General features: G+C 40.8%; 1 protein-coding gene and 1 non-coding gene across 2 annotated transcripts in view; both read left to right on the top strand.

Annotated features, from left to right (window-relative positions):
- Positions 1-22505, top strand: part of SUPT16H (SPT16 homolog, facilitates chromatin remodeling subunit) — a 47035-nt gene that overhangs the window by 12769 nt on the left and 11761 nt on the right. Inside the window, exons 2-22 of the mRNA XM_059706988.1 lie at positions 475-567; positions 1773-1943; positions 2593-2745; positions 3948-4094; positions 4511-4662; positions 5526-5698; positions 7210-7300; positions 10495-10568; positions 10700-10812; positions 12122-12187; positions 12302-12397; positions 12482-12597; positions 12682-12835; positions 13277-13404; positions 14121-14256; positions 14363-14489; positions 14751-14869; positions 18008-18133; positions 18459-18571; positions 19354-19429; positions 19815-19984. Coding sequence (XP_059562971.1) covers positions 475-567; positions 1773-1943; positions 2593-2745; positions 3948-4094; positions 4511-4662; positions 5526-5698; positions 7210-7300; positions 10495-10568; positions 10700-10812; positions 12122-12187; positions 12302-12397; positions 12482-12597; positions 12682-12835; positions 13277-13404; positions 14121-14256; positions 14363-14489; positions 14751-14869; positions 18008-18133; positions 18459-18571; positions 19354-19429; positions 19815-19984 — 2594 coding nt within the window. The remainder of the gene's footprint in view (positions 1-474; positions 568-1772; positions 1944-2592; positions 2746-3947; positions 4095-4510; positions 4663-5525; positions 5699-7209; positions 7301-10494; positions 10569-10699; positions 10813-12121; positions 12188-12301; positions 12398-12481; positions 12598-12681; positions 12836-13276; positions 13405-14120; positions 14257-14362; positions 14490-14750; positions 14870-18007; positions 18134-18458; positions 18572-19353; positions 19430-19814; positions 19985-22505) is intronic.
- LOC132224794 (small nucleolar RNA SNORA42/SNORA80 family) lies at positions 11548-11679 on the top strand. Its single transcript, XR_009450732.1, has one exon. It is a non-coding gene; the product is annotated as a small nucleolar RNA SNORA42/SNORA80 family (small nucleolar RNA).

Here is a 22505-nt window from a genome sequence, read left to right as displayed (position 1 = left end):
TCTCCAAAAAATAGGAATAACCCAAATGTGTAGCAGTTGATGAATGGATATAATATGATACATATATACAATAGAATACTGTTATTGAGCAATAAAAAGGAGAAGGTACTGAAACTTGCTACAACATGGATGAACCTTGAGAGCATGTTAAGTACAAGAAGCCAGACACAAAGTCCACATGTTTTATTATTGCATTTATATGAAATGTCCAGAATAGACAAATTAGATGAGTTAGAGGGAGATGGATAATAATTGCTAGTGGGTTTGTTTGGGGGAGGTGAAAATGTTCTAAATTGTGGTGACAGTTGCATAGAGCAATGACTGTGAAGTTGTCAAGTAAACATGGAATTTCTTAAACTTGCAAGTTCTCTTAGGAAAAAATTATATACATTTTAAGTAAATACTGAAGTCGCTATTCCTATTTTGCCTGGTGTAAGAAGAAAATGACCAAATTACCTACTCTTTACTTTTCAGAAAGGAGAAGATGAATATGCTAACATTGATGCCATTGTTGTATCAGTGGGTGTTGATGAAGAAATTGTTTATGCCAAGTCAACTGCCTTACAGGTGAGCAGTTCTTAGCCCTGACTATCATTGAATCATCTACTGCACTGTTCAGTATAGTTGCCACGTAAAAATTTAATTCCTCAGTCCCATATCTCAAGTATGCTATACTGACTGCCATATTAGAGCAGATGAGAATATTTTCATCTTCACATAAAGTTCAGTAGACAGCACTGATCGGAAAATAAGGAAAAAAGAGAGGTATATAAATTGGGACAAATTTAACTATATATCAAAAAAATCTGAACAGTGGATTACACAGTATTCCTTTTTCTCTTGGATAGTCTTCAGGGATCCAGTTTTTTTTCCACATCTCGACCATTTATAGAGTTTAGCCCTGTGCTCATGCTACACAAATTGCTAGAGCTTCAGTCAGTACATTTGCATTCCAAGCAAAAAGAATGGAGAAAGGGAAGAAAATTGGCTATCTCCTTACCTTTTTAAGGAGACTTGCTTAACGTCCTACAGAATACTTCTACTTATAATTTATTGGCCAAAATTTAATCTGTTGGCCATACTTAGTTGCAAGAAAGGAATGGAAATAAGTCTTCATGCTGAGCAGTCTGCCCAGCTCAAAATCCCATCTTTTTAAAATATATTTTATTGATTTTATAGAGGAAGGGAGGAGAGAAACATCAATGATGAGAATCATTGATCGGCTGCCTCCTGCACGCCCCCTAATGGAGATTGAGCCCGCAATCCAAGCATGTGCCCTAACTGGGAATCGAACCCTGACCTCCGGGTTCATAGGTTGACGCTCAACCACTGAGCCATGCCAGCTGGGCAAAATCCCATCTTTTTTGGAGAGAAAAAATTAATAGTTGGTACACAACTAGCAATCTTTGGGGGAGGTAGAATGCACTGTTCCCTAGAGCTTTATTCTGTCTCATTTTATGCACTTCTGCCCTAAAAATAAGATAGTTTCAATAAACACAAATTGTCCCAAGATTTGATGGTCTTTGTTACAGAATATTTCAAACATATAAAACTAGGTGAAATAATAATATTGAACTCCTGTATACCCGTTGTTTAGTTTCAGTAAATTGTCAACTCCTGCCCAATTTTATTTCATTTGTCCACATCCAGGCCCCCTCCTACCTCAGATTATTCTGAAGTTAATTTCACATAATCTTATTTTATAAGTATTTCTATACAAGTACATTAATTTTTTTATCTGTAAAAACTGTTGTCGTTATCTTTTCCAATAGACATGGCTCTTTGGTTATGAACTAACTGATACTATCATGGTCTTCTGTGATGACAAAATCATTTTTATGGCCAGCAAAAAAAAAGTGGAGTTCTTGAAACAGATTGCCAATACTAAGGGCAATGAGAATGCTAATGGAGCCCCTGCCATCACACTGCTGATACGAGAAAAGGTCAGAACTAATAAAGAATGTGTGTCATAAATGTGAAAGAATGTTTGTAAAAGTGATAAACAGAAATGCCTTCTAGGAATTTAATAGAATATGAGGGAAAGGTTATAACTGAGGGTGGTTGTAATTTCAAAGTTTTGTCGCATCTTCATTGTTAAGAAGAAAAGAGTTGAACAACCCTGTCAGCTCTTTGGCTAAACAATCTGTCCATTCTTGAGGATACTGTCAACTTATGCTTGTTTTCATCTGAGAACCTTAATTGGAACAAATGGCTTCAAATATCCTTAAGGAAATTTAGATATATCTTAGTTCTAGTTTTTATTAAATGTAGTTTTTTTTTCATACTGCTCACCTGACAAAGATTTTTTTCTCAGAATATTGTTCACATATGTGTTTGAGTTTCTCAGCTGTTCCTGGGGGGAAATGATCAACTTTTATGGCACTTCACCTAAGCATATAAAAATATACAAAGAAATGTATTAACTTTTGGTTTGTTACTGTTTACCCTAAAGAAGTGGGTAGGGCCTGGGGATAGAATTCTTTCTTTCCAGTGTTTAGAGTATTTGTCTCTGCTATTTTTTACTAGTAGTACATAGATGTCTAATTCTAAAACCAATTGACAAACCCCTCTTCTTCCCTGTGACACCAATAGAATGAAAGTAATAAAAGCAGCTTTGACAAAATGATTGAAGCCATTAAAGAAAGCAAGAATGGCAAGAAGATTGGAGTGTTCAGCAAAGACAAATTCCCTGGAGAGTTCATGAAGAGTTGGAATGACTGCCTCAACAAAGAGGGCTTTGACAAAGTAAGAATACTCCTGGAAAGAAGCAAATTGAGAGTTGAGAAGGCAAAAGTGTGACGGATCTCCATAACAGATAGTGTAGAGAATGTGGGAAAACTGTACATGATTTTACATTTCAATTTTACGTTCCATTTGGCTGACCAGTAAGCCTTTTTTTGGAAATATATTTCTGTTGATTTCAGAGAGGAAGGGAGAAGGAGAGGGAGATAGAAACATCAATGATGAGAGAAAATCATTGATCAGTTACCTTCTGCAGGCCCCACACTGGGGATAGAGCTCACAACCTGGGCATGTGCCCTGACTGGGAATTGAAACCTGACCTGGTTCATAGATCGACGCTCGACCACTGACCCACACCGCCCAAGCCAGTACGCCATTTTACTTTTCACTCAGGTGTGAGGCGTTCAGGAGATAGTTGAGCTATCTTCTATATAATAAAAACCTAGTGGTCGTAATGCCGTAATGACCAAAAACCGGTCACCAGGAGGCTGCGTGCACGGCAAGGCGTGTGCGGTGGATGGGGACTTGACTCTGGGTCCCGCGGCACGCTGGGACTTGGAGGAGTCCTGTGGCGCTGGTGGGACTCGGGGGTCCTGGGTCTCGTGTGATTTCACATGCTGGGTCACTAGTTTATTTTTTTTTTTTATGTATTTTATTGATTTTTTACAGAGAGGAAGGGAGAGAGATAGTGAGTTAGAAACATCGATGAGAGAGAAACATCGATCAGCCGCCTCCTGCACATCTCCCACTGGGGATGTGCCCGCAACCCAGGTACATGCCCTTGACCGGAATCGAACCTGGGACCTTTCAGTCCGCAGGCCGACTCGACGCTCTATCCACTGAGCCAAACCGGTTTTGGCTGGGTCACTAGTTTAGAGTAAGTCTCTTGTCCAGAAAAATTTTGGTTTTTTTGTCCCCTGATCTCTTGCCTATCTTTCTTCAACCTTTACAAAATGTCTGAAGAGGGGCATTTACATTTAAAATGGTAGTTTACTGCCTCTTAAATGTACACAATGACCTGTTAAAGAGTTACTTCAGATATTTATTCAATCCAAGAAAGGAATATTTAGATATTCTGTAAACTACTGATGAATCGTTTGCTAAATAACCTAATATCGTCACTTATAATATTCACATTCGGAGAGGGGAATTTATTTAGCAGTTCTATATCTGCATGTTAAAAACTCTTACCACTTTGACTACAGATAGATATCAGTGCAGTTGTGGCCTATACCATTGCTGTAAAGGAGGATGGGGAGCTCAATTTAATGAAGAAAGCGGCCAGCATCACCTCTGAGGTCTTCAACAAATTCTTCAAAGAAAGAGTCATGGAAATAGTTGACGCAGATGAGGTAAATGGAGAGGGGAAAGTCTTTTTACTGTTTTAATAAACCAGAAGTACCCTACCATGCAGTGTTTTGGTCTGTTCAGTTTCCTTTGAAATGAAGACTTTGATAATTAAGTTGGTGGTATATCATTGTGCCAGCTCTCTTTCAAAATAACTATAGGCCTGCACTATAGTTTCTATGTTTACCCAATGTTTTACTTGAGAATTTCTTTAATACTTGTGATTTCCACATATTATTATCATCTAAATTTGCTTTGGACAAATACCAGTATGTTATCTGATGCATGAATCATAAGATTTTTATAGCTTACTAAGGGATACCACGATACATGTTGTCTTCCATTGATAGCATCCAAAATTGCAGCACCCCTTTTTGCCACCCTCTAGTAAGTATTGTTTCATTTCTGGGTACACTTATAGAAAGTTCGACACAGCAAACTGGCTGAATCTGTGGAAAAGGCCATTGAAGAGAAAAAATACCTAGCTGGGGCAGACCCCTCTACTGTGGAAATGTGTTATCCTCCTATCATTCAGAGTGGTGGCAACTATAATCTCAAGTTCAGTGTGGTGAGGTAAGTTTGAGAATTTCAAAATAAAACAGCTAGAACATTTCAACCTTTAGCCTATTTTTCTTTTGACTCATTCTGGAATTCAAAAAAGTGGGAAACAGAATAACTATTACCCTGCCTTCTATATTGTCTTCTTGTCTTATTCCATGCATATTTCTCTTTTATTTCACAGTTACTCATTTCTTACTTGAGCATTTGATTGTAAGCATTTTTCCAAATGATTAAAAATGCCTGGCAAAAAAATGCAAAACATCATACACACACACACACACACACACACCCAAAAAAAACCAATATAAAAATCTTATTGGGTGTTGTATAATGTAACCTGTTTAATTTTTAAAAATACTATAAAGAATGCTTTTTTTCCCTGGTCAAACCTGAAGGAATTATTTCAGAGTGAATACTGCAGTTCATACTGGACCAGTGAATAAGTGACTCCTTACCATTGTACTATCTATAATAATAAAAGCGTTATATGCTAATTAGGCCAGACAGCCAGATGACCTTCTGGACGAAGCCAGGGCTGCGAGGGCCAAGGCAAGCTGCCTTGGCGGTGAGGGCTGAGCCCCTTGCATGAATTTTGTGAATCGGGCCTCTAGTTAGAATAGAATGTAGTATATCCTTTGCATAATTAGGAAACAACTCAACTTCTCACTGTATTTTCATCCTCAAAGTTTTGGTCACTAATTTTACTCCAGGTCTTTTATAAACTGGTTTATTTAAAAAAAATTTAGGTCCTTCTTCTGGTTCACCTTTGGGATATAGCAGTGAAAGTTAACGATTACAGATGTTATATGTCAGAGATAGTAAGGCCTTTCCTAGTTTGGGTAATCAATGAAATGCTTTCTTCCTTTGGTTTCTAGTGATAAGAATCACATGCATTTTGGGGCCATCACTTGCGCCATGGGTATTCGTTTCAAATCTTACTGCTCCAACCTTGTTCGTACTTTGATGGTTGACCCCTCTCAGGAAGTTCAAGAAAATTACAACTTTTTGCTCCAGCTTCAAGAGGAGTTGCTAAAGGAATTAAGACATGGTGAGGTGCCTTACAAAAGAAGGTTTGGAAATCAAGTAACAAAAGTATTATTAATGTTTATGTGATTTTATGTCCCTGGGACTCTCATACTAAAAATAGAATTAGATTTTACTAACTTCTACTTATCCTAGCATTTTAGTTCTTGAATCTACTTTTAGGCATGTGTGGTTATTGTGGTTTTACATTGATTTTTACAAAAACCTCTCTGACTGGATACACCACTGTGTCCAAATCTTCATGAAATATTATGGCCTTATTACTCTTCTTTAGAATTTTAGAAAGTTCTTTTTTGTTTTAATTGAGGTATAATTGACATACAAAATTATGTTAGTTTCAGGTGTACAACATAATGATTTAGTATTTGTATACTAGTATATTGCAAAATGCCCTCCACAGCAAGTCTAGTTAACGATTGTCAGCATACATAAAGATTTATTTTTCTTGTGATGAGTGACAACTTTTAAGATTTACTCTCTTAGCAACTTTCAAATATGCAATTCAGTATTAATAAACATTCAGTATGATGTTAGGTGTGGGTTTGTCATATATTGCCTTTATTATGTTGAGGTACATTCCTTCTATACCCACTTTCTTGAGTTTTTTAATGGACATTGAATTTTGTTTGTCAAATGCTCTTTCTGCATCTATTGAGGTAATTATATGATTTTTACCTTTGTATTGTTAATGTGGTGTATCGTGTTGATTGAATTATGAGCGTGGGATCATCCGTGTATTCCTGGTCTAAATCCCTCTTGATCATAGTGTATGATCCTTTTAGTGTATGAAATTAGAAGCACCTTAGAAAGTTAAAGAACTAGTATCTCTACCAACAGAATGTGTCATGTTAATTCTACATTGAATGGATAGAATAATCTTAGTGTAAGAGCAGAACTAATAGTAATCCTGCTAATAAGCAAGGTACAACCTCTTTTAAGACTGTCACCCCCAAATGGCTAAGTGGGACTTTATATTTACCACCTTTAAGCCACTTTGTAAGCCCATCTGTGTTGCCCAGAGCTTCCAGACATCATTTCCCATGATTTTTCAAGTCAATTTTGAGAAATCCTATTGGAAATCATAGTCACAGGTGGTTTAATGAGGATAAAGATCCCTCTGAGGCTATCATATCTGGACTACTCTGGTTTGAAATATCTTTTTCTATCCTAAACCCTGAAAAATTTAGGCCAGAGTCCTTCTAACAGTAACTCCTTCTGTAGCCCTGTTTTTCAAAATTTATAATTTAGTGTATTGCCATTTATCAACACTTAAGAAGCTATTTCTCTGAGACCACCTGGTGTTCCACAGTCTCCCAGGTCAGTGATTCTCAAATAGTGTAATTTAAAATGACAGGATGGATGGTTTTAAAAAATACAAATTTCTAAGCCCTACCATTCCTGAAAGAAATTTCACACTTTGAGAAACACTACTTTAGGAAAAGTTGATTTTTAAATATGGTGGGGGGTTTTATTTTCTGGAAGATACTTAATGTTCTCTTTCTGTCTTGTCATTAGGTGTGAAGATATGTGATGTGTATAATGCTGTCATTGACATGGTTAAAAAGCAGAAGCCGGAACTGCTGAACAAAATTACCAAAAACCTAGGGTAAGATGCTATGAATGTAAGTTGTCACTCTGAGTAAATGTTTATGACTGGCTGTCTTCAGGCAAACTATTTTGAGATTGATTCAGCCAACATTTATGGACCATTGTACTTAACTGTGTGCCAGGCACATCGTGTTATCAGAGAATGTGAGAAATTTAAATTCTTCTCCGAGAAATGGGGTAGAGATTTTTCTAGACTGAAATCAAGAAAGCTTCCAGGCTTAAACTACAAATGTTAGGAAACATTACATGCTGTATTTTCTTAGAGCACCTCAGCTCACATTTGAAAATTAAATACTGTGAGCCTTGTGACCCAGCGATTCCACTTCTGGGTATATATCTGAAGAAACCCAAAACACTAATTCGAAAGAATATTTGCACCCTAATGTTCATTGCAGCATTATTTACAATAGCCAAGCTATGAAGTAACTGTGGTACATATATAAATGGAAATCTTACCATTTGCGATAGCATGGTTGGACCTAGAACAGGGGTGGGCAACCCCTGGCATGCATGCCAAACATGGCACGCCAGTAACTTTTGCTGGCACGCGAAACCCTCTCATAATCATCCATTTACAATTTTTGTGAACATTTGAATGACTTAAATGTTAAATTATAAGGAACTGGCAAGACACTTGATGTTATGTTTGGTTACATAAAGACTTTTGAAAAGAAACTGGAAGTCTTTAAGAGGGATGTGGATGGCAAGAGATTTAGATATTTCCCAAACCTCAAAAGGCACATCAAAGACCTCCCAAAAGATGACAGAACAGACTGTCAAAGCCTTCAAAAGCTGTTTTTAAACATCATCGAGTCAACTATTGAGCAGTTCTTCTCAAGATTTGCGAAATTCAGAGAACAGGAAGAGACAGCAAAATTCATGAGGTTTCCAGACAGCATGAAACTGGAGGAACTAAACTTAAAAATGTTTTCATGGATAGACATGGCTGACTTTAAAATGCAGTTGATTGAATTTCAGAGTAGCTCAATTTGGAAGCCGAAATTTAATGATCTTAAAGTTGACTTGGAAAACATTGAAAAAAAGCGATTAGAGACAGGAGTACCAGAGAGAAGTGTCAAAAACAAACTATTGAGGACTTGGAATGCCATTCCAGAAAATTTTTTCTGTTTAAAAAACTTCGCAACAGCGTTACTCTCCATGTTTTCATCCACATACGCTTGTGAATCTTTGTTCTCAGTGATGAATTTTGTTAAGTCTCATAATAGGAGTAGCCTGACGGATGAAAGTAGTAGCTCGTGCATATCTCTGAAGGTCACGAAATATAAACCTGATGTAAAATCTCTGTCATCAGTGATGCAGCAGCAAAAGTCCCACTGATAATATCAAACAGAGTCATAAAGTTTTCTGTCGGACTATCAGTGTACATGTATACATTAAAAATAAATGTATTTTTCATCATCATATACTATGTTTTTGTCACTCGAATTTTATTTCTTCAAGGTTCTTCACATTTGTACACCTTAAGAGATATCAAGTAAGCGTAACATGTTCTCAAAAAATTAGGGTTGGCAGCAAAAGAATTTTGAGTCAGAGATTTTTCTGGTTTTGGCACTCACTCACAAAAAGGTTGCCCACCCCTGACCTAGAAGGTATTATGCTAACTGAAATAAGCCAGTCAGAGAATGACAAATACATGATATCACTGACATATGGACTCTAAAGAACAATATAAGTGAAAAAACAAAACAGAAACAGACTCATACATACAGAGAACAGAATAATGGTTGCCAGAGGCGAGGGAGTGAAGGAATTGAGAAGTACAGCCTGATAGTTAGAAAATTGTCATGGGGATATAAAGTGCTGCATAGGAAATACAGTTATTAATATAATAACGACTATGTAGATGCCAGTTAGGTACTGGACATATCAGGGGAAACACTTTGTAAAATTATGATTGTCTAACCCAGTGGTCGGCAAACTGCGGCTCACAAGCCACATGCGGCTCTTTGGCCCCTTGAGTGTGGCTCTTCCTCAAAATACCACGTGCGGGCGCTCACATACAGTGCGATTGAAACTTCGTGGCCCATGCGCAGAAGTCAGTATTTTGTGGAAGAGCCACACTCAAGGGGCCAAAGAGCCGCATGTGGCTCGTGAGCCACAGTTTGCCGACCACTGGTCTAACCAGTATACTGTGATCCTGAAACTACTACAAAACAATATTGAATGTAAACTTTGAAAAATAAAATAAACAATTTTTGTTTAAAAAATACGAAAATTAAATACTCTGAGAAGTCCTATTGTTTTAGAAAAAAATATTTGAATTTTTATTTAATCCAGTGTTTCACAAATGTATTTGACCATTGAATACCTAGAAATAACTGATAACATCTTACAGAATCTAAGACATTTTGGGAAACAAAAGCTGTAGGCAGTCTCCTTAGATGAAAAGTAGTCTGGATTGGGGAGGGGGGGAGGATGGGGATTATGGGGGGGGGAATGAGGACACATTTGTAATTCCTTAACTAATAAAGAATTTAAAGATTAAAAAAAATTAAAAAAAGAAAAGAAAAGTAGTCTGGGGTATATAGTTACTTTCTGGGCTTCTCTGATGGATAAGAGGAAATATATTGATCTAAATGGCAAGTCTTGGCCCAGGTGACGTAATGAGTCTACTTACCGACATTCCACTGAAAATTGCCTCTCTTAATCCAGTTATTACTGTCTTAATAATGTGTCTCTTAATGGTCTCTGCTAAGCATATAGGAAAACTCCTAACTTGATTTCATGGTAGAGGTTAAAATTTAAATGTGGGTGAATAAGCTAAAATAAAGAACACTTGATATAATAAATGTTATTTGGGGTACTTTATTAGGATATTTTTAGCTTATTAAAAGTGCAAAGACTATTCTCTCTAATCCTCTTCCTTAATACTGATGAGCAGCATCAAATCACTCAACATGTTTGCCTGCCTTATCTTGAAAATTAAAATAGAATAAATTGTGGGAACATTTGAGATCTTGCTCCCCATCATATGTCACTAGTTTGGCTCTAATTGGGGGTGGCGGGAGGGGGGTTGGGGCTGTTCTGCCTGTGGAGTAGCCTTATCTCTGTCCTACTTATTCACGAATACACTCTTTCATTTTAAACTCAAAAAAAAATAGACTATATTATACTTGACCCATGTATGAGATCTATTAGCCTATTGCTAAAGTTTCTTGTTTCTTTTTTCAGGTTTGGAATGGGAATTGAATTCCGTGAAGGCTCTTTAGTAATTAATAGTAAAAATCAGTATAAACTGAAGAAAGGTGAGTTTTACATGCATACAGTAGGAAAATACTGTTTTGAATAATTTCCTTTATCTTCCTCTTTTCTATATAAAATCTACATTTTTCCATCCTTTCACAGTCTTAGTCTGATTCTTGTTTTGCTATTTTAGGGATGGTTTTCAGCATCAATTTAGGGTTCTCAGACCTAACTAACAAAGAAGGGAAGAAACCAGAAGAGAAAACCTATGCCCTATTCATTGGTGACACAGTTCTTGTGGATGAGGTCTGTATTGCTTAAACTTTTGAGTGCTCATGAATTGACTTTTGAGGAGCATTTTGTACTTCTTAAAAGTCTTTGTTAAGTGCTAGCCAAGGGGAGAAATTCATGTGACAGCCTGTCCTAATATAGCTAGGAATAGAGATTGGAGTCCACGCACAGGGAATAATGTAAACCACACTGTTACCATATTATGGCTTCAACCATGATAATATCAGGAGCCGATTCTAATGAAACTGATTTATAATTCAACCACTTAAAGTGTACAGTTTAGTGACTTCTCCGCATATTCAGTTGTTCAACCATCACCACAATGTAATTGTAGAACATTTTCATCACCTCAGAAAGAAACCCTGTACCCATTAGCAGTCATTCCCATTCCCCCCCCCCACCCCCGCCCCTCCCAAGTCTCCTAGGTCTACACAATGACTAAACTACCTTCTGTCTCTAAGGATTTGCCTGTTCTATACATTTGGGGTCTTCTGTGACTGTTTTGTTTTTTGTTTTTCCACTTAGCAGGAACTGATTCTTGATTATGATGATGATAGCAAATATTTCAGTGTTCTTACTATAAGCTAAGCACTTTCATGAATTAATTGAGTCCTTACAATAATCCTATTAAGTAGATACTCTTATCCTCATATACAGAAAAAGAAACTGAGGCACAGAGAAGTTTAAGTAACTTGCCAAATATTATACAACTAGACAGGGATTGAGCTAGATTTCAAATCAAATCTGTGTGCATTGGTTTGGATTTGTGGCAGGCCCATGCCCCTGGGTCTCATAGTATCCCATGCCAGAGCAAGCTGTGACCTTGAACCATAGCCTGGCCTCTGCCCATAGGTTGCAGGCACTGAAGCAGGTTACACAGTGGAGGAGAGAGAGGGGTATTTTTTTTTTAATATATTTTTATTGAATTCAGAAAGGAAGGAAGAGAGATAGAAACATCAATGGGGAAAAAAGGAACATCAATGATGAGTGAGAATCACTGATGATGAGCCCTACCCTGGGGATTGAGCCTGCAATCCGGGCATGTGCCCTGACCGGGAATTGAACCATGACTTCCTGGTTTATAGGTCGATACTGAGCCACGCCGGCCAGGCTCAAGCCTGTATTTTTAACTATTATCCCAATGTTACCTTCCAAATTCTAGTTCCTACTGAGAGATTGGGACCTAAGAACTGTACTTATTCATTATCAAAAAGTCTAGTATCCAAAGGTTCAAAGCATTTCCCAGGTACATACTAGGTTAGAAGGTGAAAGTGTTTTCATTTCAGTGTTCTTATAGGTGTCTGACTTCTCTGTTTTATTCTAGGATGGTCCAGCCACTGTTCTCACTTCCGTGAAGAAGAAAGTAAAGAATGTGGGGATTTTTCTAAAGGTAGGAAGAGGATAAATGTGTAGTATAGGAATTTTGGGTACAGTGAAGAAGATATAAAATATTGGCTAAAAAGTAAAAACTCGAATTTCTGATTATGACTTTTTTCCCCCATAGAATGAGGATGAAGAAGAAGAGGAGGAAGAGAAAGATGAGGCTGAGGACCTGTTGGGAAGAGGTTCACGGGCAGCATTACTTACAGAAAGAACACGAGTGAGTTTACTGTTTTTAACGACATTGATCTCGTATTGGTCATGGTTCACATGTTTTGATAGCTTGGGGTTTTGTCTTCTCTAGAATGAAATGACTGCAGAAGAGAAGCGAAGAGCACATCAAAAAGAACTGGCAGCTCAACTCAATGAGGAAGCAAAGAGGCGACTGACTGAACAGAAAGGAGAACAGCAGATTCAGAAGTAACTGAGTTTGCATTGAGCATTGTCTCAGAATTATATGTAATTTGCAGAAATTTCTCATAAAATATTTTATCCCCACTCCAGAGCTCGGAAATCTAATGTGTCCTATAAAAACCCATCTTTGATGCCTAAGGAACCACATATTCGGGAAATGAAGATCTATATTGATAAGAAATATGAGACTGTAATAATGCCTGTGTTTGGCATAGCGACACCTTTTCACATTGCCACGATCAAGGTACTAACATTGAATTAGGTTCCCTTCAAACTTTTTCTTAAAATAGTAATTGGGCTTACCATAGATTATTGTTTTATCTAAGTCATTTCTCTAACTCTTCTTCAGACTCTACCCTTCTCACTTATCTTCTGCTATCATTTTCCTTCCTTTCAGTTTTCACTTTGTAGAGGGTTTATTGGTCTAGTTTAGAAGCATAATTGTCCTCTTTCCTTGAATCTTTTTTTTTAGCATTTTTTAGCCTGTAGTTGTACACGTAGCGTAAGTAGTTGGAGAGCTCATGATTCTTTTTGAAACATATTTGGTCATATAAAAAGATGATAAATATGTAGGTTTAGCAATCAGCTCGTAACTCCTAAATTAATTTTAGCATTTCTATTATAACTCCTAATTTTTATCAAGGAAAGAATCCTGTTTATTTTAATGCTGTTTCTTTTTTAACAGAATATAAGTATGTCGGTGGAAGGAGATTATACTTATTTGCGAATTAACTTCTATTGCCCAGGCAGTGCTCTGGGCAGGAATGAGGGCAACATTTTTCCTAACCCAGAAGCCACTTTTGTCAAGGAAATGTGAGTTCCCAAGAAAATAACCATCCCCAATTCCTTGCTGGCTGGAATGGCACTCTCAGAAGCATTTCATTCTCTGTGCTGTCCTCTCCCATCTAGTTAGGCTTTGTATTACTTTGAGGATAAAACATAATTTAGGATCCTCATGAAAATATTTTATACTTGCTACACATATTTTGCAATAGGATTTCAAGAAAGGTGTGCTGCATTGGAGTCTATTCTTTCATGGTTTGGAATGGGATCATTTGGGAGGTTATGCCAGATTTGAAAAATAAGTGTGATTGTCCCACCCAATGGATTAGCCAACATTCTCCATTCAAAAAGAGAAGAAAAGAGGTGGTTTGTTTGTTTGGTTAGCTTTCCAAATGTTCAAACGTTGTTTCTCCATTCACTGGTGCTGTTTTCTTCTAAAAATATTTTTTTTAATATATATTATTGATTTTAGAGAGGAAGGGAGAGGGAGAGAGAGATAGAAACATCAATGATGAGAATCATTGATTGGCTGCCTCCTGCACGCCCCCTACTGGGGATCAAGTCCGCAACCCAGGCATGTGCCCTTGGCCGGAATCGAACCTGGGACCCTTCAGTCCATAGACCAACGCTCTATCCATTGAGCCAAACCAGCTAGTAAAAATATTAAGCCAGTTATAAAATATAGTGAAAAATGCAGGTTACCTAGCCTGATGAAGAAACTCATAAATGCTTCCCCCCTTCTACAGTACATACCGAGCTTCAAATATGAAGGCACCCGGAGAACAGACAGTACCAGCCTTGAACCTTCAGAATGCTTTCCGGATTATAAAAGAGGTACAGAAGCGTTATAAGACTCGGGAAGCAGAAGAGAAAGAGAAGGAGGTAAGCCTGAACACCACAAACAAAGAAACTTTCTGCAAAAGGACACGTGGGTTTGGGGGATGTGTAAAGATACATGAAGATTCACATTAATTTTCATTCTGCTTAGGGCATTGTGAAACAAGACTCCCTGGTGATCAATCTAAACCGGAGTAACCCCAAACTAAAAGATCTATACATTCGGCCAAACATTGCCCAAAAGAGGATGCAAGGTTCACTGGAGGCTCATGTCAATGGTATGGACCATCTCTCATGTGCCTGGGCTTTGTCATTAGGAACATGTTTGTAAGAGTGACACATCAGATAATATAGTACGACAAGGAAATGCTGGAAGGAATCTGCTTATATTGCTGTATGGACAGAACAAAAGGAAAGCTCTATACAGTTGTCAGCATTTCCTCTGACCCTGTTCAAATCAGTAAAGAAAGAAGCAGTGCCTCTTGGCCAAGCTCAGGGTGCTGCTTGGTAATTAGCTACTTCCTCCACTCTTCCCCCAGGTTTCCGCTTCACATCTGTTCGAGGAGACAAAGTGGATATTCTGTACAATAACATCAAGCATGCATTGTTCCAGCCCTGTGATGGAGAAATGATTATTGTCTTGCACTTTCACCTCAAGGTATACCTTTCTACTTACTAGCTATGTGATCTTGGGCAAGCTCTCTCTGTCAACCTCTGTCCTTTAAGATATTGATGAAAACGTTACCGATCACATTTGGTCTTTAAGAAGATTGAATAAAATAAATGTTTATAAAGCCCTGGCCAGCATAGCTTAATGGTTGGAGCATCGGCCCACACACCAAAGGCCCATGGGTTCAAATCCCGGTCAAGGGCATGTACCTGGGTTGCTGGTTCAATTCCTGGCCCTGGTCAGGGCACATGTGGGAGGCAACCAATCGATGTATCTCTCTCACATTGTTGTTTCTCTCTCCTCTATCTTCTCTCTCTTCTCCTTCTCTTCCACTCTCTAAAAATCAATGCAAAAAATATCCTCTTTTAGGGATTAAGAGTAAATAAATAGTTATAATAATAATGTTTCTAAATCCACAGTGCCTAACATCTAGAAGGTGCTAAGTGTCTTTGTCCCTTTGGTGGTGATACATAATGATCACCAAAGCGTATTAGGTCTCCACATTCCTCTTTCTGAAATAGAAAATCTTTGCTTTAGACACAATTTATTACCAACATAATCTCTCCAAAGTCCATTGTAATAAGTAGGAGTACTTTTTAAAGTTTATCCTCTTTTACATTCCCAAATGTCATTAGTTTATGGTGATTTCAGGAATAGTTTATCCTCCTATCTAATAAAAGAGAAACATGGTAATTAGCCGTACATCCACTACCCTTCCCATTGGCTAATCAGGGCTATATGCAAATTAACTGCCAGCCAAGATGGCGGCCAGCAGCCAGTCAGCTTGAAGCGAACATGAGGCTTGCTTGCTTCAGTGACAGAGGACTCCAATGTTCCCTGCCTGCCGCTGCCGGCCTCTGAGCTTGCAGTTTGAAACATTGTTACAAACAAATATAGAAACTAAAACTCCAGGAACCTGCTTTCAGCCAGCCGGGATCTCAGAGCTAGAGTTGAAACAATGTTTCGATTATAGAACCCAAACAAACCAGATACCTGCTTTCAGCAGCAGAGGCCTAAGAGCTGGAGCCAAGCCTCAGAGCTAAAGCTGGCCCAGAATAAAAAAAAAAAAAGAAAAAGAAAAAAAGGTGTGGTTGGGAGCTTCAGTCACCCGCCAGCCTGAAAACAGCCCTCAGCCCCTCACCCAGACTGGCTAGGCACCCCAGTGGGGACCCCCACCCTGAAGGGTGTGTGACTAGCTGCAAACAGCCATCAGCCCCTCACCCAGGCTGGCCAGGCACCCCAGTGGGGACCCCCACCCTGATCCAGGACACCCTTCAGGGCAAACCAGCCTGCCCCCAACCATGCACCAGGCCTCTATCCTATATAGTAAAAGGGTAATATGCCTCCCAGCACCGGGATCAGTAGAGCCGCGAGGCCTCCCGGCACCGGGATGAGCGTGACAGGGGGCAGCGCCCAAACCCCCTGATCGCCCTGCGGCTCTGTGTGTGACGGGGCGGGGCCACAACCTCCCTATCCGCCCTGCTCTGTTTGTGACAGGGGAAGGCGCCCCAACCCCCTGATCAGCCCTGCTCTGTGCCTAATAGGGGGGAGCTCCCCAACCCCTGATCGCCCTGCGGCTCTCTGTGTGACAGGGTGCAGCGCCCCAACCCCCTGATCGGCCCTGCTCTGTGTGTGGCAGGGGGCGGTGCCTCAACTCCCCTATCGGCCCTACTCTGTGAGTGACGGGGGAGCTCCCCAACCCCCTGATTGGCCGTGCTCTGTGCGTGACAGGGGGGAGCTCCCCAACCCCCTGATTGGCCCTGCGCTGTGCATGACAGGGTACGGAGCCCCAACCCCCCTGATGGGCCCTGCTGTGTGCGTGACAGGGGGCAGCGCCCCAACCCCCTGATTGACCCTGCTCTGTGCGTGACCGAGGGTGGCGTCCCAACCTCCCCATCGACCCTGCCTTGAGTGTGACAGGGGGCGGTGCCCCAACCCCCCAATCGGCCCTACCTTGAGCGTGACTGAGGGTGGCATCGCAACTTCCCGATCCGCCCTGCTCTGAGCCTGGCCAGGGGCTGCACATAGGGATTGGGCCTGCCCTCTGCCACCTGGGAGCAGGCCTAAGCCAGCAGGTCGTTATCTCCTGAGGGGTCCCAGACTGCGAGAGGGCATAGGCCGGGCTGAGGGACCCCCCCTCCCCCCGAGTGCACAAATTTTTGTGCACTGGGCCTCTAGTAATAATAATAAAAGGCTAATATGCACATTAACTGAATGGCAGAATGACCGGTTGCTATGATGCGCACTGGCCACCAGGGGGCAGACGCTCAATGCAGGAGCTGCCCCCTAGTGGTCAGTGCACTTCCATATGGGGAGTGCCACTCAGCCAGAAGCTGGCTCATGGCTGGCCAGCACAGTGGTGGTGGCAGGAGCCTCTCACACCTCCGTGGCAGCACTAAGATTAGTCCAACTAACAGTTTAGACCAGATCCCTTGGGGGCCTAAGCCTTTAGTCGGACATCCCCCAAGGGCTCCCTGGCTGCCATAAGGATGTCTGACTGTAAGCTTAGGCCTGATCCCCCGGGGAGTGGGCCTAAGTTGACAGGTGGACATCCCCCAAGGGGTCCTAGACTGTGAATGGGCTCAAGCCGGGCTGAGGGACACCCCACCCCCCCACCGAGTGCACAAATTTTTGTGCACCAGGCCTCTAGTCCTATATAATAAAAGGGTAAAATGCAAATTGACCAAATGGCGGGACGACCAGTCACTGTGATGTGCACTAACCACCAGGGGGCAGATGCTCAACACAGGAGCTGCCTCCTGGTGGTCAGTGCACTCCCACAGGGAGTGCCACTCAGCCAGAAGCCAGCTCATTGCTGGCCAACGCAGCGGCGGTGGCCAGATCCTCTCCCATGTCTGCAGCAGCACTAAGGATGTCAGGCCTGCTCCCCACAAGACATCCTCCGAGGGCTCCTGGACTGTGAGAGGGCGCAGGCCAGGCTGAGGGACACACACACACCAGTGCACAATTTTGCGCACCAGGCCTCTAGTTTTTATATAAATGCTGTCATTTTTAGTAATGATATTTTTATATTTTAGTAATGATATTTTTCACATTTTGTTGTTATCTTGCTTTCTTATCTGTTGTATAGACTAAGTTTTCTGACTTTTTGCTTTTTGCCCTCAGAATGCCATCATGTTTGGGAAAAAGCGGCACACAGATGTACAGTTTTACACAGAAGTGGGAGAGATCACCACAGACTTGGGAAAACATCAGCATATGCATGACCGAGATGACCTCTATGCTGAGCAGGTCTGAAATTTAGTATTTTATTTGCAGGGTAGTAAGGTAGGATGTAATCCAAATCTGAGTTCAGTAATTGTTATATTTTATAAAGAACGCCTGAATCTATCTAGAGAATAACTTAGGTATCTGCTGAGTTCGTGTGCTACAGTGGCTATGGATTAGATTTAAGTTGCAGACTCAGCTCTACAGTTAATGGTATGATGACCTTTAATTGGGTATACCCATTAGTATCATAGTTATGACTGCAAAAGCACTTCAGACTTTTTGAAGGGATACACTGTTAACAAGTAAAGTAATAGCTATAGTTAATTAGTATTTTTTTTTCCCACAGATGGAACGAGAAATGAGGCACAAACTGAAAACTGCCTTTAAAAATTTCATTGAGAAAGTAGAGGCTCTAACTAAGGAGGAACTGGAATTCGAAGTGCCTTTTAGGGACTTGGGGTAACATATCTTTCTTTATTTTTTAAAACATATTTTTATTGATTTCAGAGGAAGGGAGAGAGAAAGAGAGATAGAAACATCACTGATTAGAGAGAATCACAATCGGCTGCCTCCTGCATACCCCCCTCCCGCCCCCCCCCTATTGGGGAGCAAGCCCACAACCCAAACATTTACTCTGACCGGGAATCAAACCTCAACCTCCTGGCCCATAGGTAGACATTTAACCACCGAGCCACACCAAACAGACTATCTCGTCTTTTTTTTGTTTTTTTATTGACTTTAGAGAGGAAGGGAGAGTGAGAAAGAGAGAGAGAAACATCAATGATGAGAGAGAATCATTGATTGGCTGCCTCCTGCACATCCCACACTGTGGACTGAGCCTGCCACCCGGACATGTGCCCTGACTGGGAATGGAACTGTGACCTCCTGGTTCCTAGGTAAACGCTCAACCAATGAGCCACGCTGGTCAGGCATATCTCTATTTTCTAGCTTGAAGTTTCACGGGTCTACCTTTTACAAAAATTGGTTATTCTTCCTTTAATAATAATTTAACATACCTTCTCCTTTTTCATATAACTGATATTCTTTGAGATATCCATATCCTCTTGAAACTTTAAGAGCTGGGAAGAGTGGCTAAGATTGAGAGGCTTCCATTGGGAATGACTCTGTATTGAATATGCTGGAGTTGTTGGGAATGGGAAACAGAAGTTTATTGTGGCAATAATAGTTTCTCTTATAACAAGTTTAGTCTTAATGTGGTTTCTTTTCTTATTCTCTTTCAGATTTAATGGAGCTCCCTATAGGAGTACCTGCCTCCTTCAGCCCACTAGTAGTGCGCTGGTAAATGCTACAGAATGGGTGAGTATTTCTAAATCCCCTTTTAGTAAGAAAATCCTTAGAGAAAACAGAGGATAGGTGTTTTGAAAAGTAGATCCTTGTTATTTCTTTTGATATTCACTTATCTTAGACATAAAACATATTGAACAAATGACTATAAGCCTCTTTAGTTTTTTTTGATAGTTCATATGGTTTCCTTAAATTTATTCTTGAGAAGAATTTAATTTTGCAGATTCTTTTACTGGGGCTCCTTAATATGTTGTACTGCTATTAGTTTTTCCAAAAAAATAAACCCAAAAATTGTTTAGTTATCCTTTATGTAATGGATTCTGAAAGTATTTGAAATTGCTAATATATAATAGTTGGCAAAGTATTTATATGATAATATCCAGTTCCTCCTTGACAGCCACCTTTTGTGGTGACATTGGATGAAGTTGAGCTGATTCACTTTGAGCGGGTTCAGTTTCACCTGAAGAACTTTGATATGGTAATTGTCTACAAGGACTACAGCAAGAAAGTGACAATGATAAATGCTATTCCTGTAGCTTCTCTTGACCCCATCAAAGAATGGTTGAAGTAAGTAAATGTGCCAGCAATCTCCCATTTACCCCATGAATCCTATATTATCTATATACTAGAGGCCTGGTGCACGAATTCATGCATGGGTGGGGTCCCTCAGCCTGGCTGGCAATCAAGGCCTATGGTGGGGGGGGAGGGGGAGATGCTACGGGAGGTTGCCTAGGGAGTGGCAGCTCCTGCATTGAGTGTCTGCGCCCCCCCCCCACCCCCACCCCCGTGATCAGTGTGCGTCATAGTGACTGTAGTAACTGGTTGACTGGACGTTCTGGTTGTTCGGTCATAATGGTCACTTAGGCTTTTATATATCAACACTAATAAAAGAGAAAAATGGTAATTGGCGTACGACGATACCCTTTTCATTGGCTAATCAGGGCTATATGCAAATTAACTGCCAACTAAGATTGGCAGTTAACTGTCAACAAGATGGCGGTTAATTTGCATATGTAGGCACAATGCAGGGAGGCAAAAGGGAAAGCAGGAAGAAGCCCCCTGCCACTGACAGTGATCGGAAACCCAGAGGGGAGCTAAGAGCTGGGGGGCAGGGCAAAGGCGGCCCTGGGGCCGCCTTTGCCCTGCCCCCCAGCCATAATCGGAGAATCAGGTGCCTTTGCCGCCCTGGCCAGTGATAGCAGGAAGTAGGGGTGGAGCCAGCGATGGGAGCTGGACACGGTCGAAGCTGGCAGTCCCAGGAGCTAGGGGCCCCTTGCCTGGGCCTAAAGCGAAGCCCACGATCGAGGGGCCGCTGCAGCTGTGGGTCCCCGCTGCCTGGGCCGGACGCCTCAGCCAGAGGCATCCTGCAGGGGCAGGGGCGGAGCCCGCGCAATCACGGCGCCCCCCGCTGCCACTGCAGGTCCCCGCTGCCCGGGCCGGACGCCTAGGCCAGAGGCATCAGGCCGGGGCAAGGGGCCAATCCTGCGATTGGAGGGTGATGGGGGTCAACGCCTGAGGGCTCCCAGTATGTGAGAGGGGGCAGGCTGGGCTGAGGGACACTCCCCCCCCCCCGCCCACACACACCCAGTGCACGAATTTCGTGCACCGGGCCCCTAGTAAAGATATAAAAGCCTAAGCCACTGGTTGCTATGATGTGCACTGACCACTGCGGGCAGACACTCAATGCAGGAGCTGCCCCCTGGTGGTCAGTGTGCTCCCACAGCGGGAGCGTCACTCAGCTGATCCATGGGCTGGTGTCAGACACTGGGCTCACCACTGAAGCGCAGCTGCGCACCAGGCCTCTAGTAAAATATAAGTATGGTATGTTATACATAAAAATTGATATACTTAAGATGAAACTGTCTTTGGTTTGAGTTATAGACTGGGATTTGAAAATTCAAGACCCATTAGAGCTATTCACTTTTTTCTGAATACCCAACAATAATTTATGGATACTTACACAAGGAAAATCAAAGTCAGATCTTTTCTAACTCTATTTGATATATGTATAAAAAGATCTATACTCGTTTATAATAATATTTACAAAAAGTGGAGAGTGTTTCTTACTTCTCTCTTATTACTGAGATGAGAGAGATAAAGTTTTATTTTACTTCATTTTTTAATCCTCACTCAAGGATAATTTTTTCATTGATTTTCAGAGCGTGGAAGGGAGGGTAGAGAGACAGAAACATTGATGTGAAAGAGACACATCAATTTGTTGCCTCCTGCATGCACCCCAACCAGGGCTAGGGATCAAACCAGAGACCCTTTGGTGTGTGGGCTGATGCTCTAACCACTGAGCATGCTAGCCAGGTTTTTGGGGGGAGGTTTTTAGCCATTAACACCATATGCTCACACTTTAGCTAAAAGTATTTCTCATGGAAGTACCAGAACCCAAATAAACAGGGGGATGTCCGTTACTCCCTAGGTAATGTGTGAGGCTTCGGTAGCCATGAGTATAATTTGCTCTGCCCTCTCTCCTTCCCCCTTCATTATCTGGAAAAGGAAGGTGCTATAAATGTAGTCTCTTCATAAGAAATATGTCAAGAGCTTAGAAATACACAGAAAAATAGAAATTTATGGTTTCCATGAGGATTTTCCTAAGAAATATGTGCAGGTAAGTGATACAGGATCAAAATGTTATGTGTAAGATGCATATGATTTTTTCAAATCAGCTTAATTGAGGTACAAGTTCCATGTAATAATATTTACCAATTAAAATATATGATTTGATGAGTTCTAACAAACATATACAATCTCATATCTATCATCATAATCAGGATTTAGAACATTTCCTTCACTCCTAAAAGTGTTCATACCCCTTTACAGTCAATCCCCTTAACTCTGTCCCTGATTTCTGTCACTATACACTTTGCAGAAGAATCTAGACTGCTACATAAATGGAAATATACAGGATATAACCTTTTTTTTCTTGCGTCCTTTACTTAGTATAATGCTTTTGAAGTTTATCCAAGTTGTGCATCAGTACTACATTCCTTTTTATTACTAAGGAATATTATACTGTGTGAATAGTCTGTACTTGACCCATTTACCAGTTAATAGGCGTTTGGGTTGTTTTTATTTGGGG

Source organism: Myotis daubentonii, chromosome 1, assembly GCF_963259705.1.
Source record: "Myotis daubentonii chromosome 1, mMyoDau2.1, whole genome shotgun sequence".
NCBI classification, from domain to species: Eukaryota; Metazoa; Chordata; class Mammalia; order Chiroptera; family Vespertilionidae; genus Myotis; species Myotis daubentonii.
Note: the sequence above shows the minus strand (reverse complement) of the source record. Positions and strands in the feature narration are given on the sequence as shown.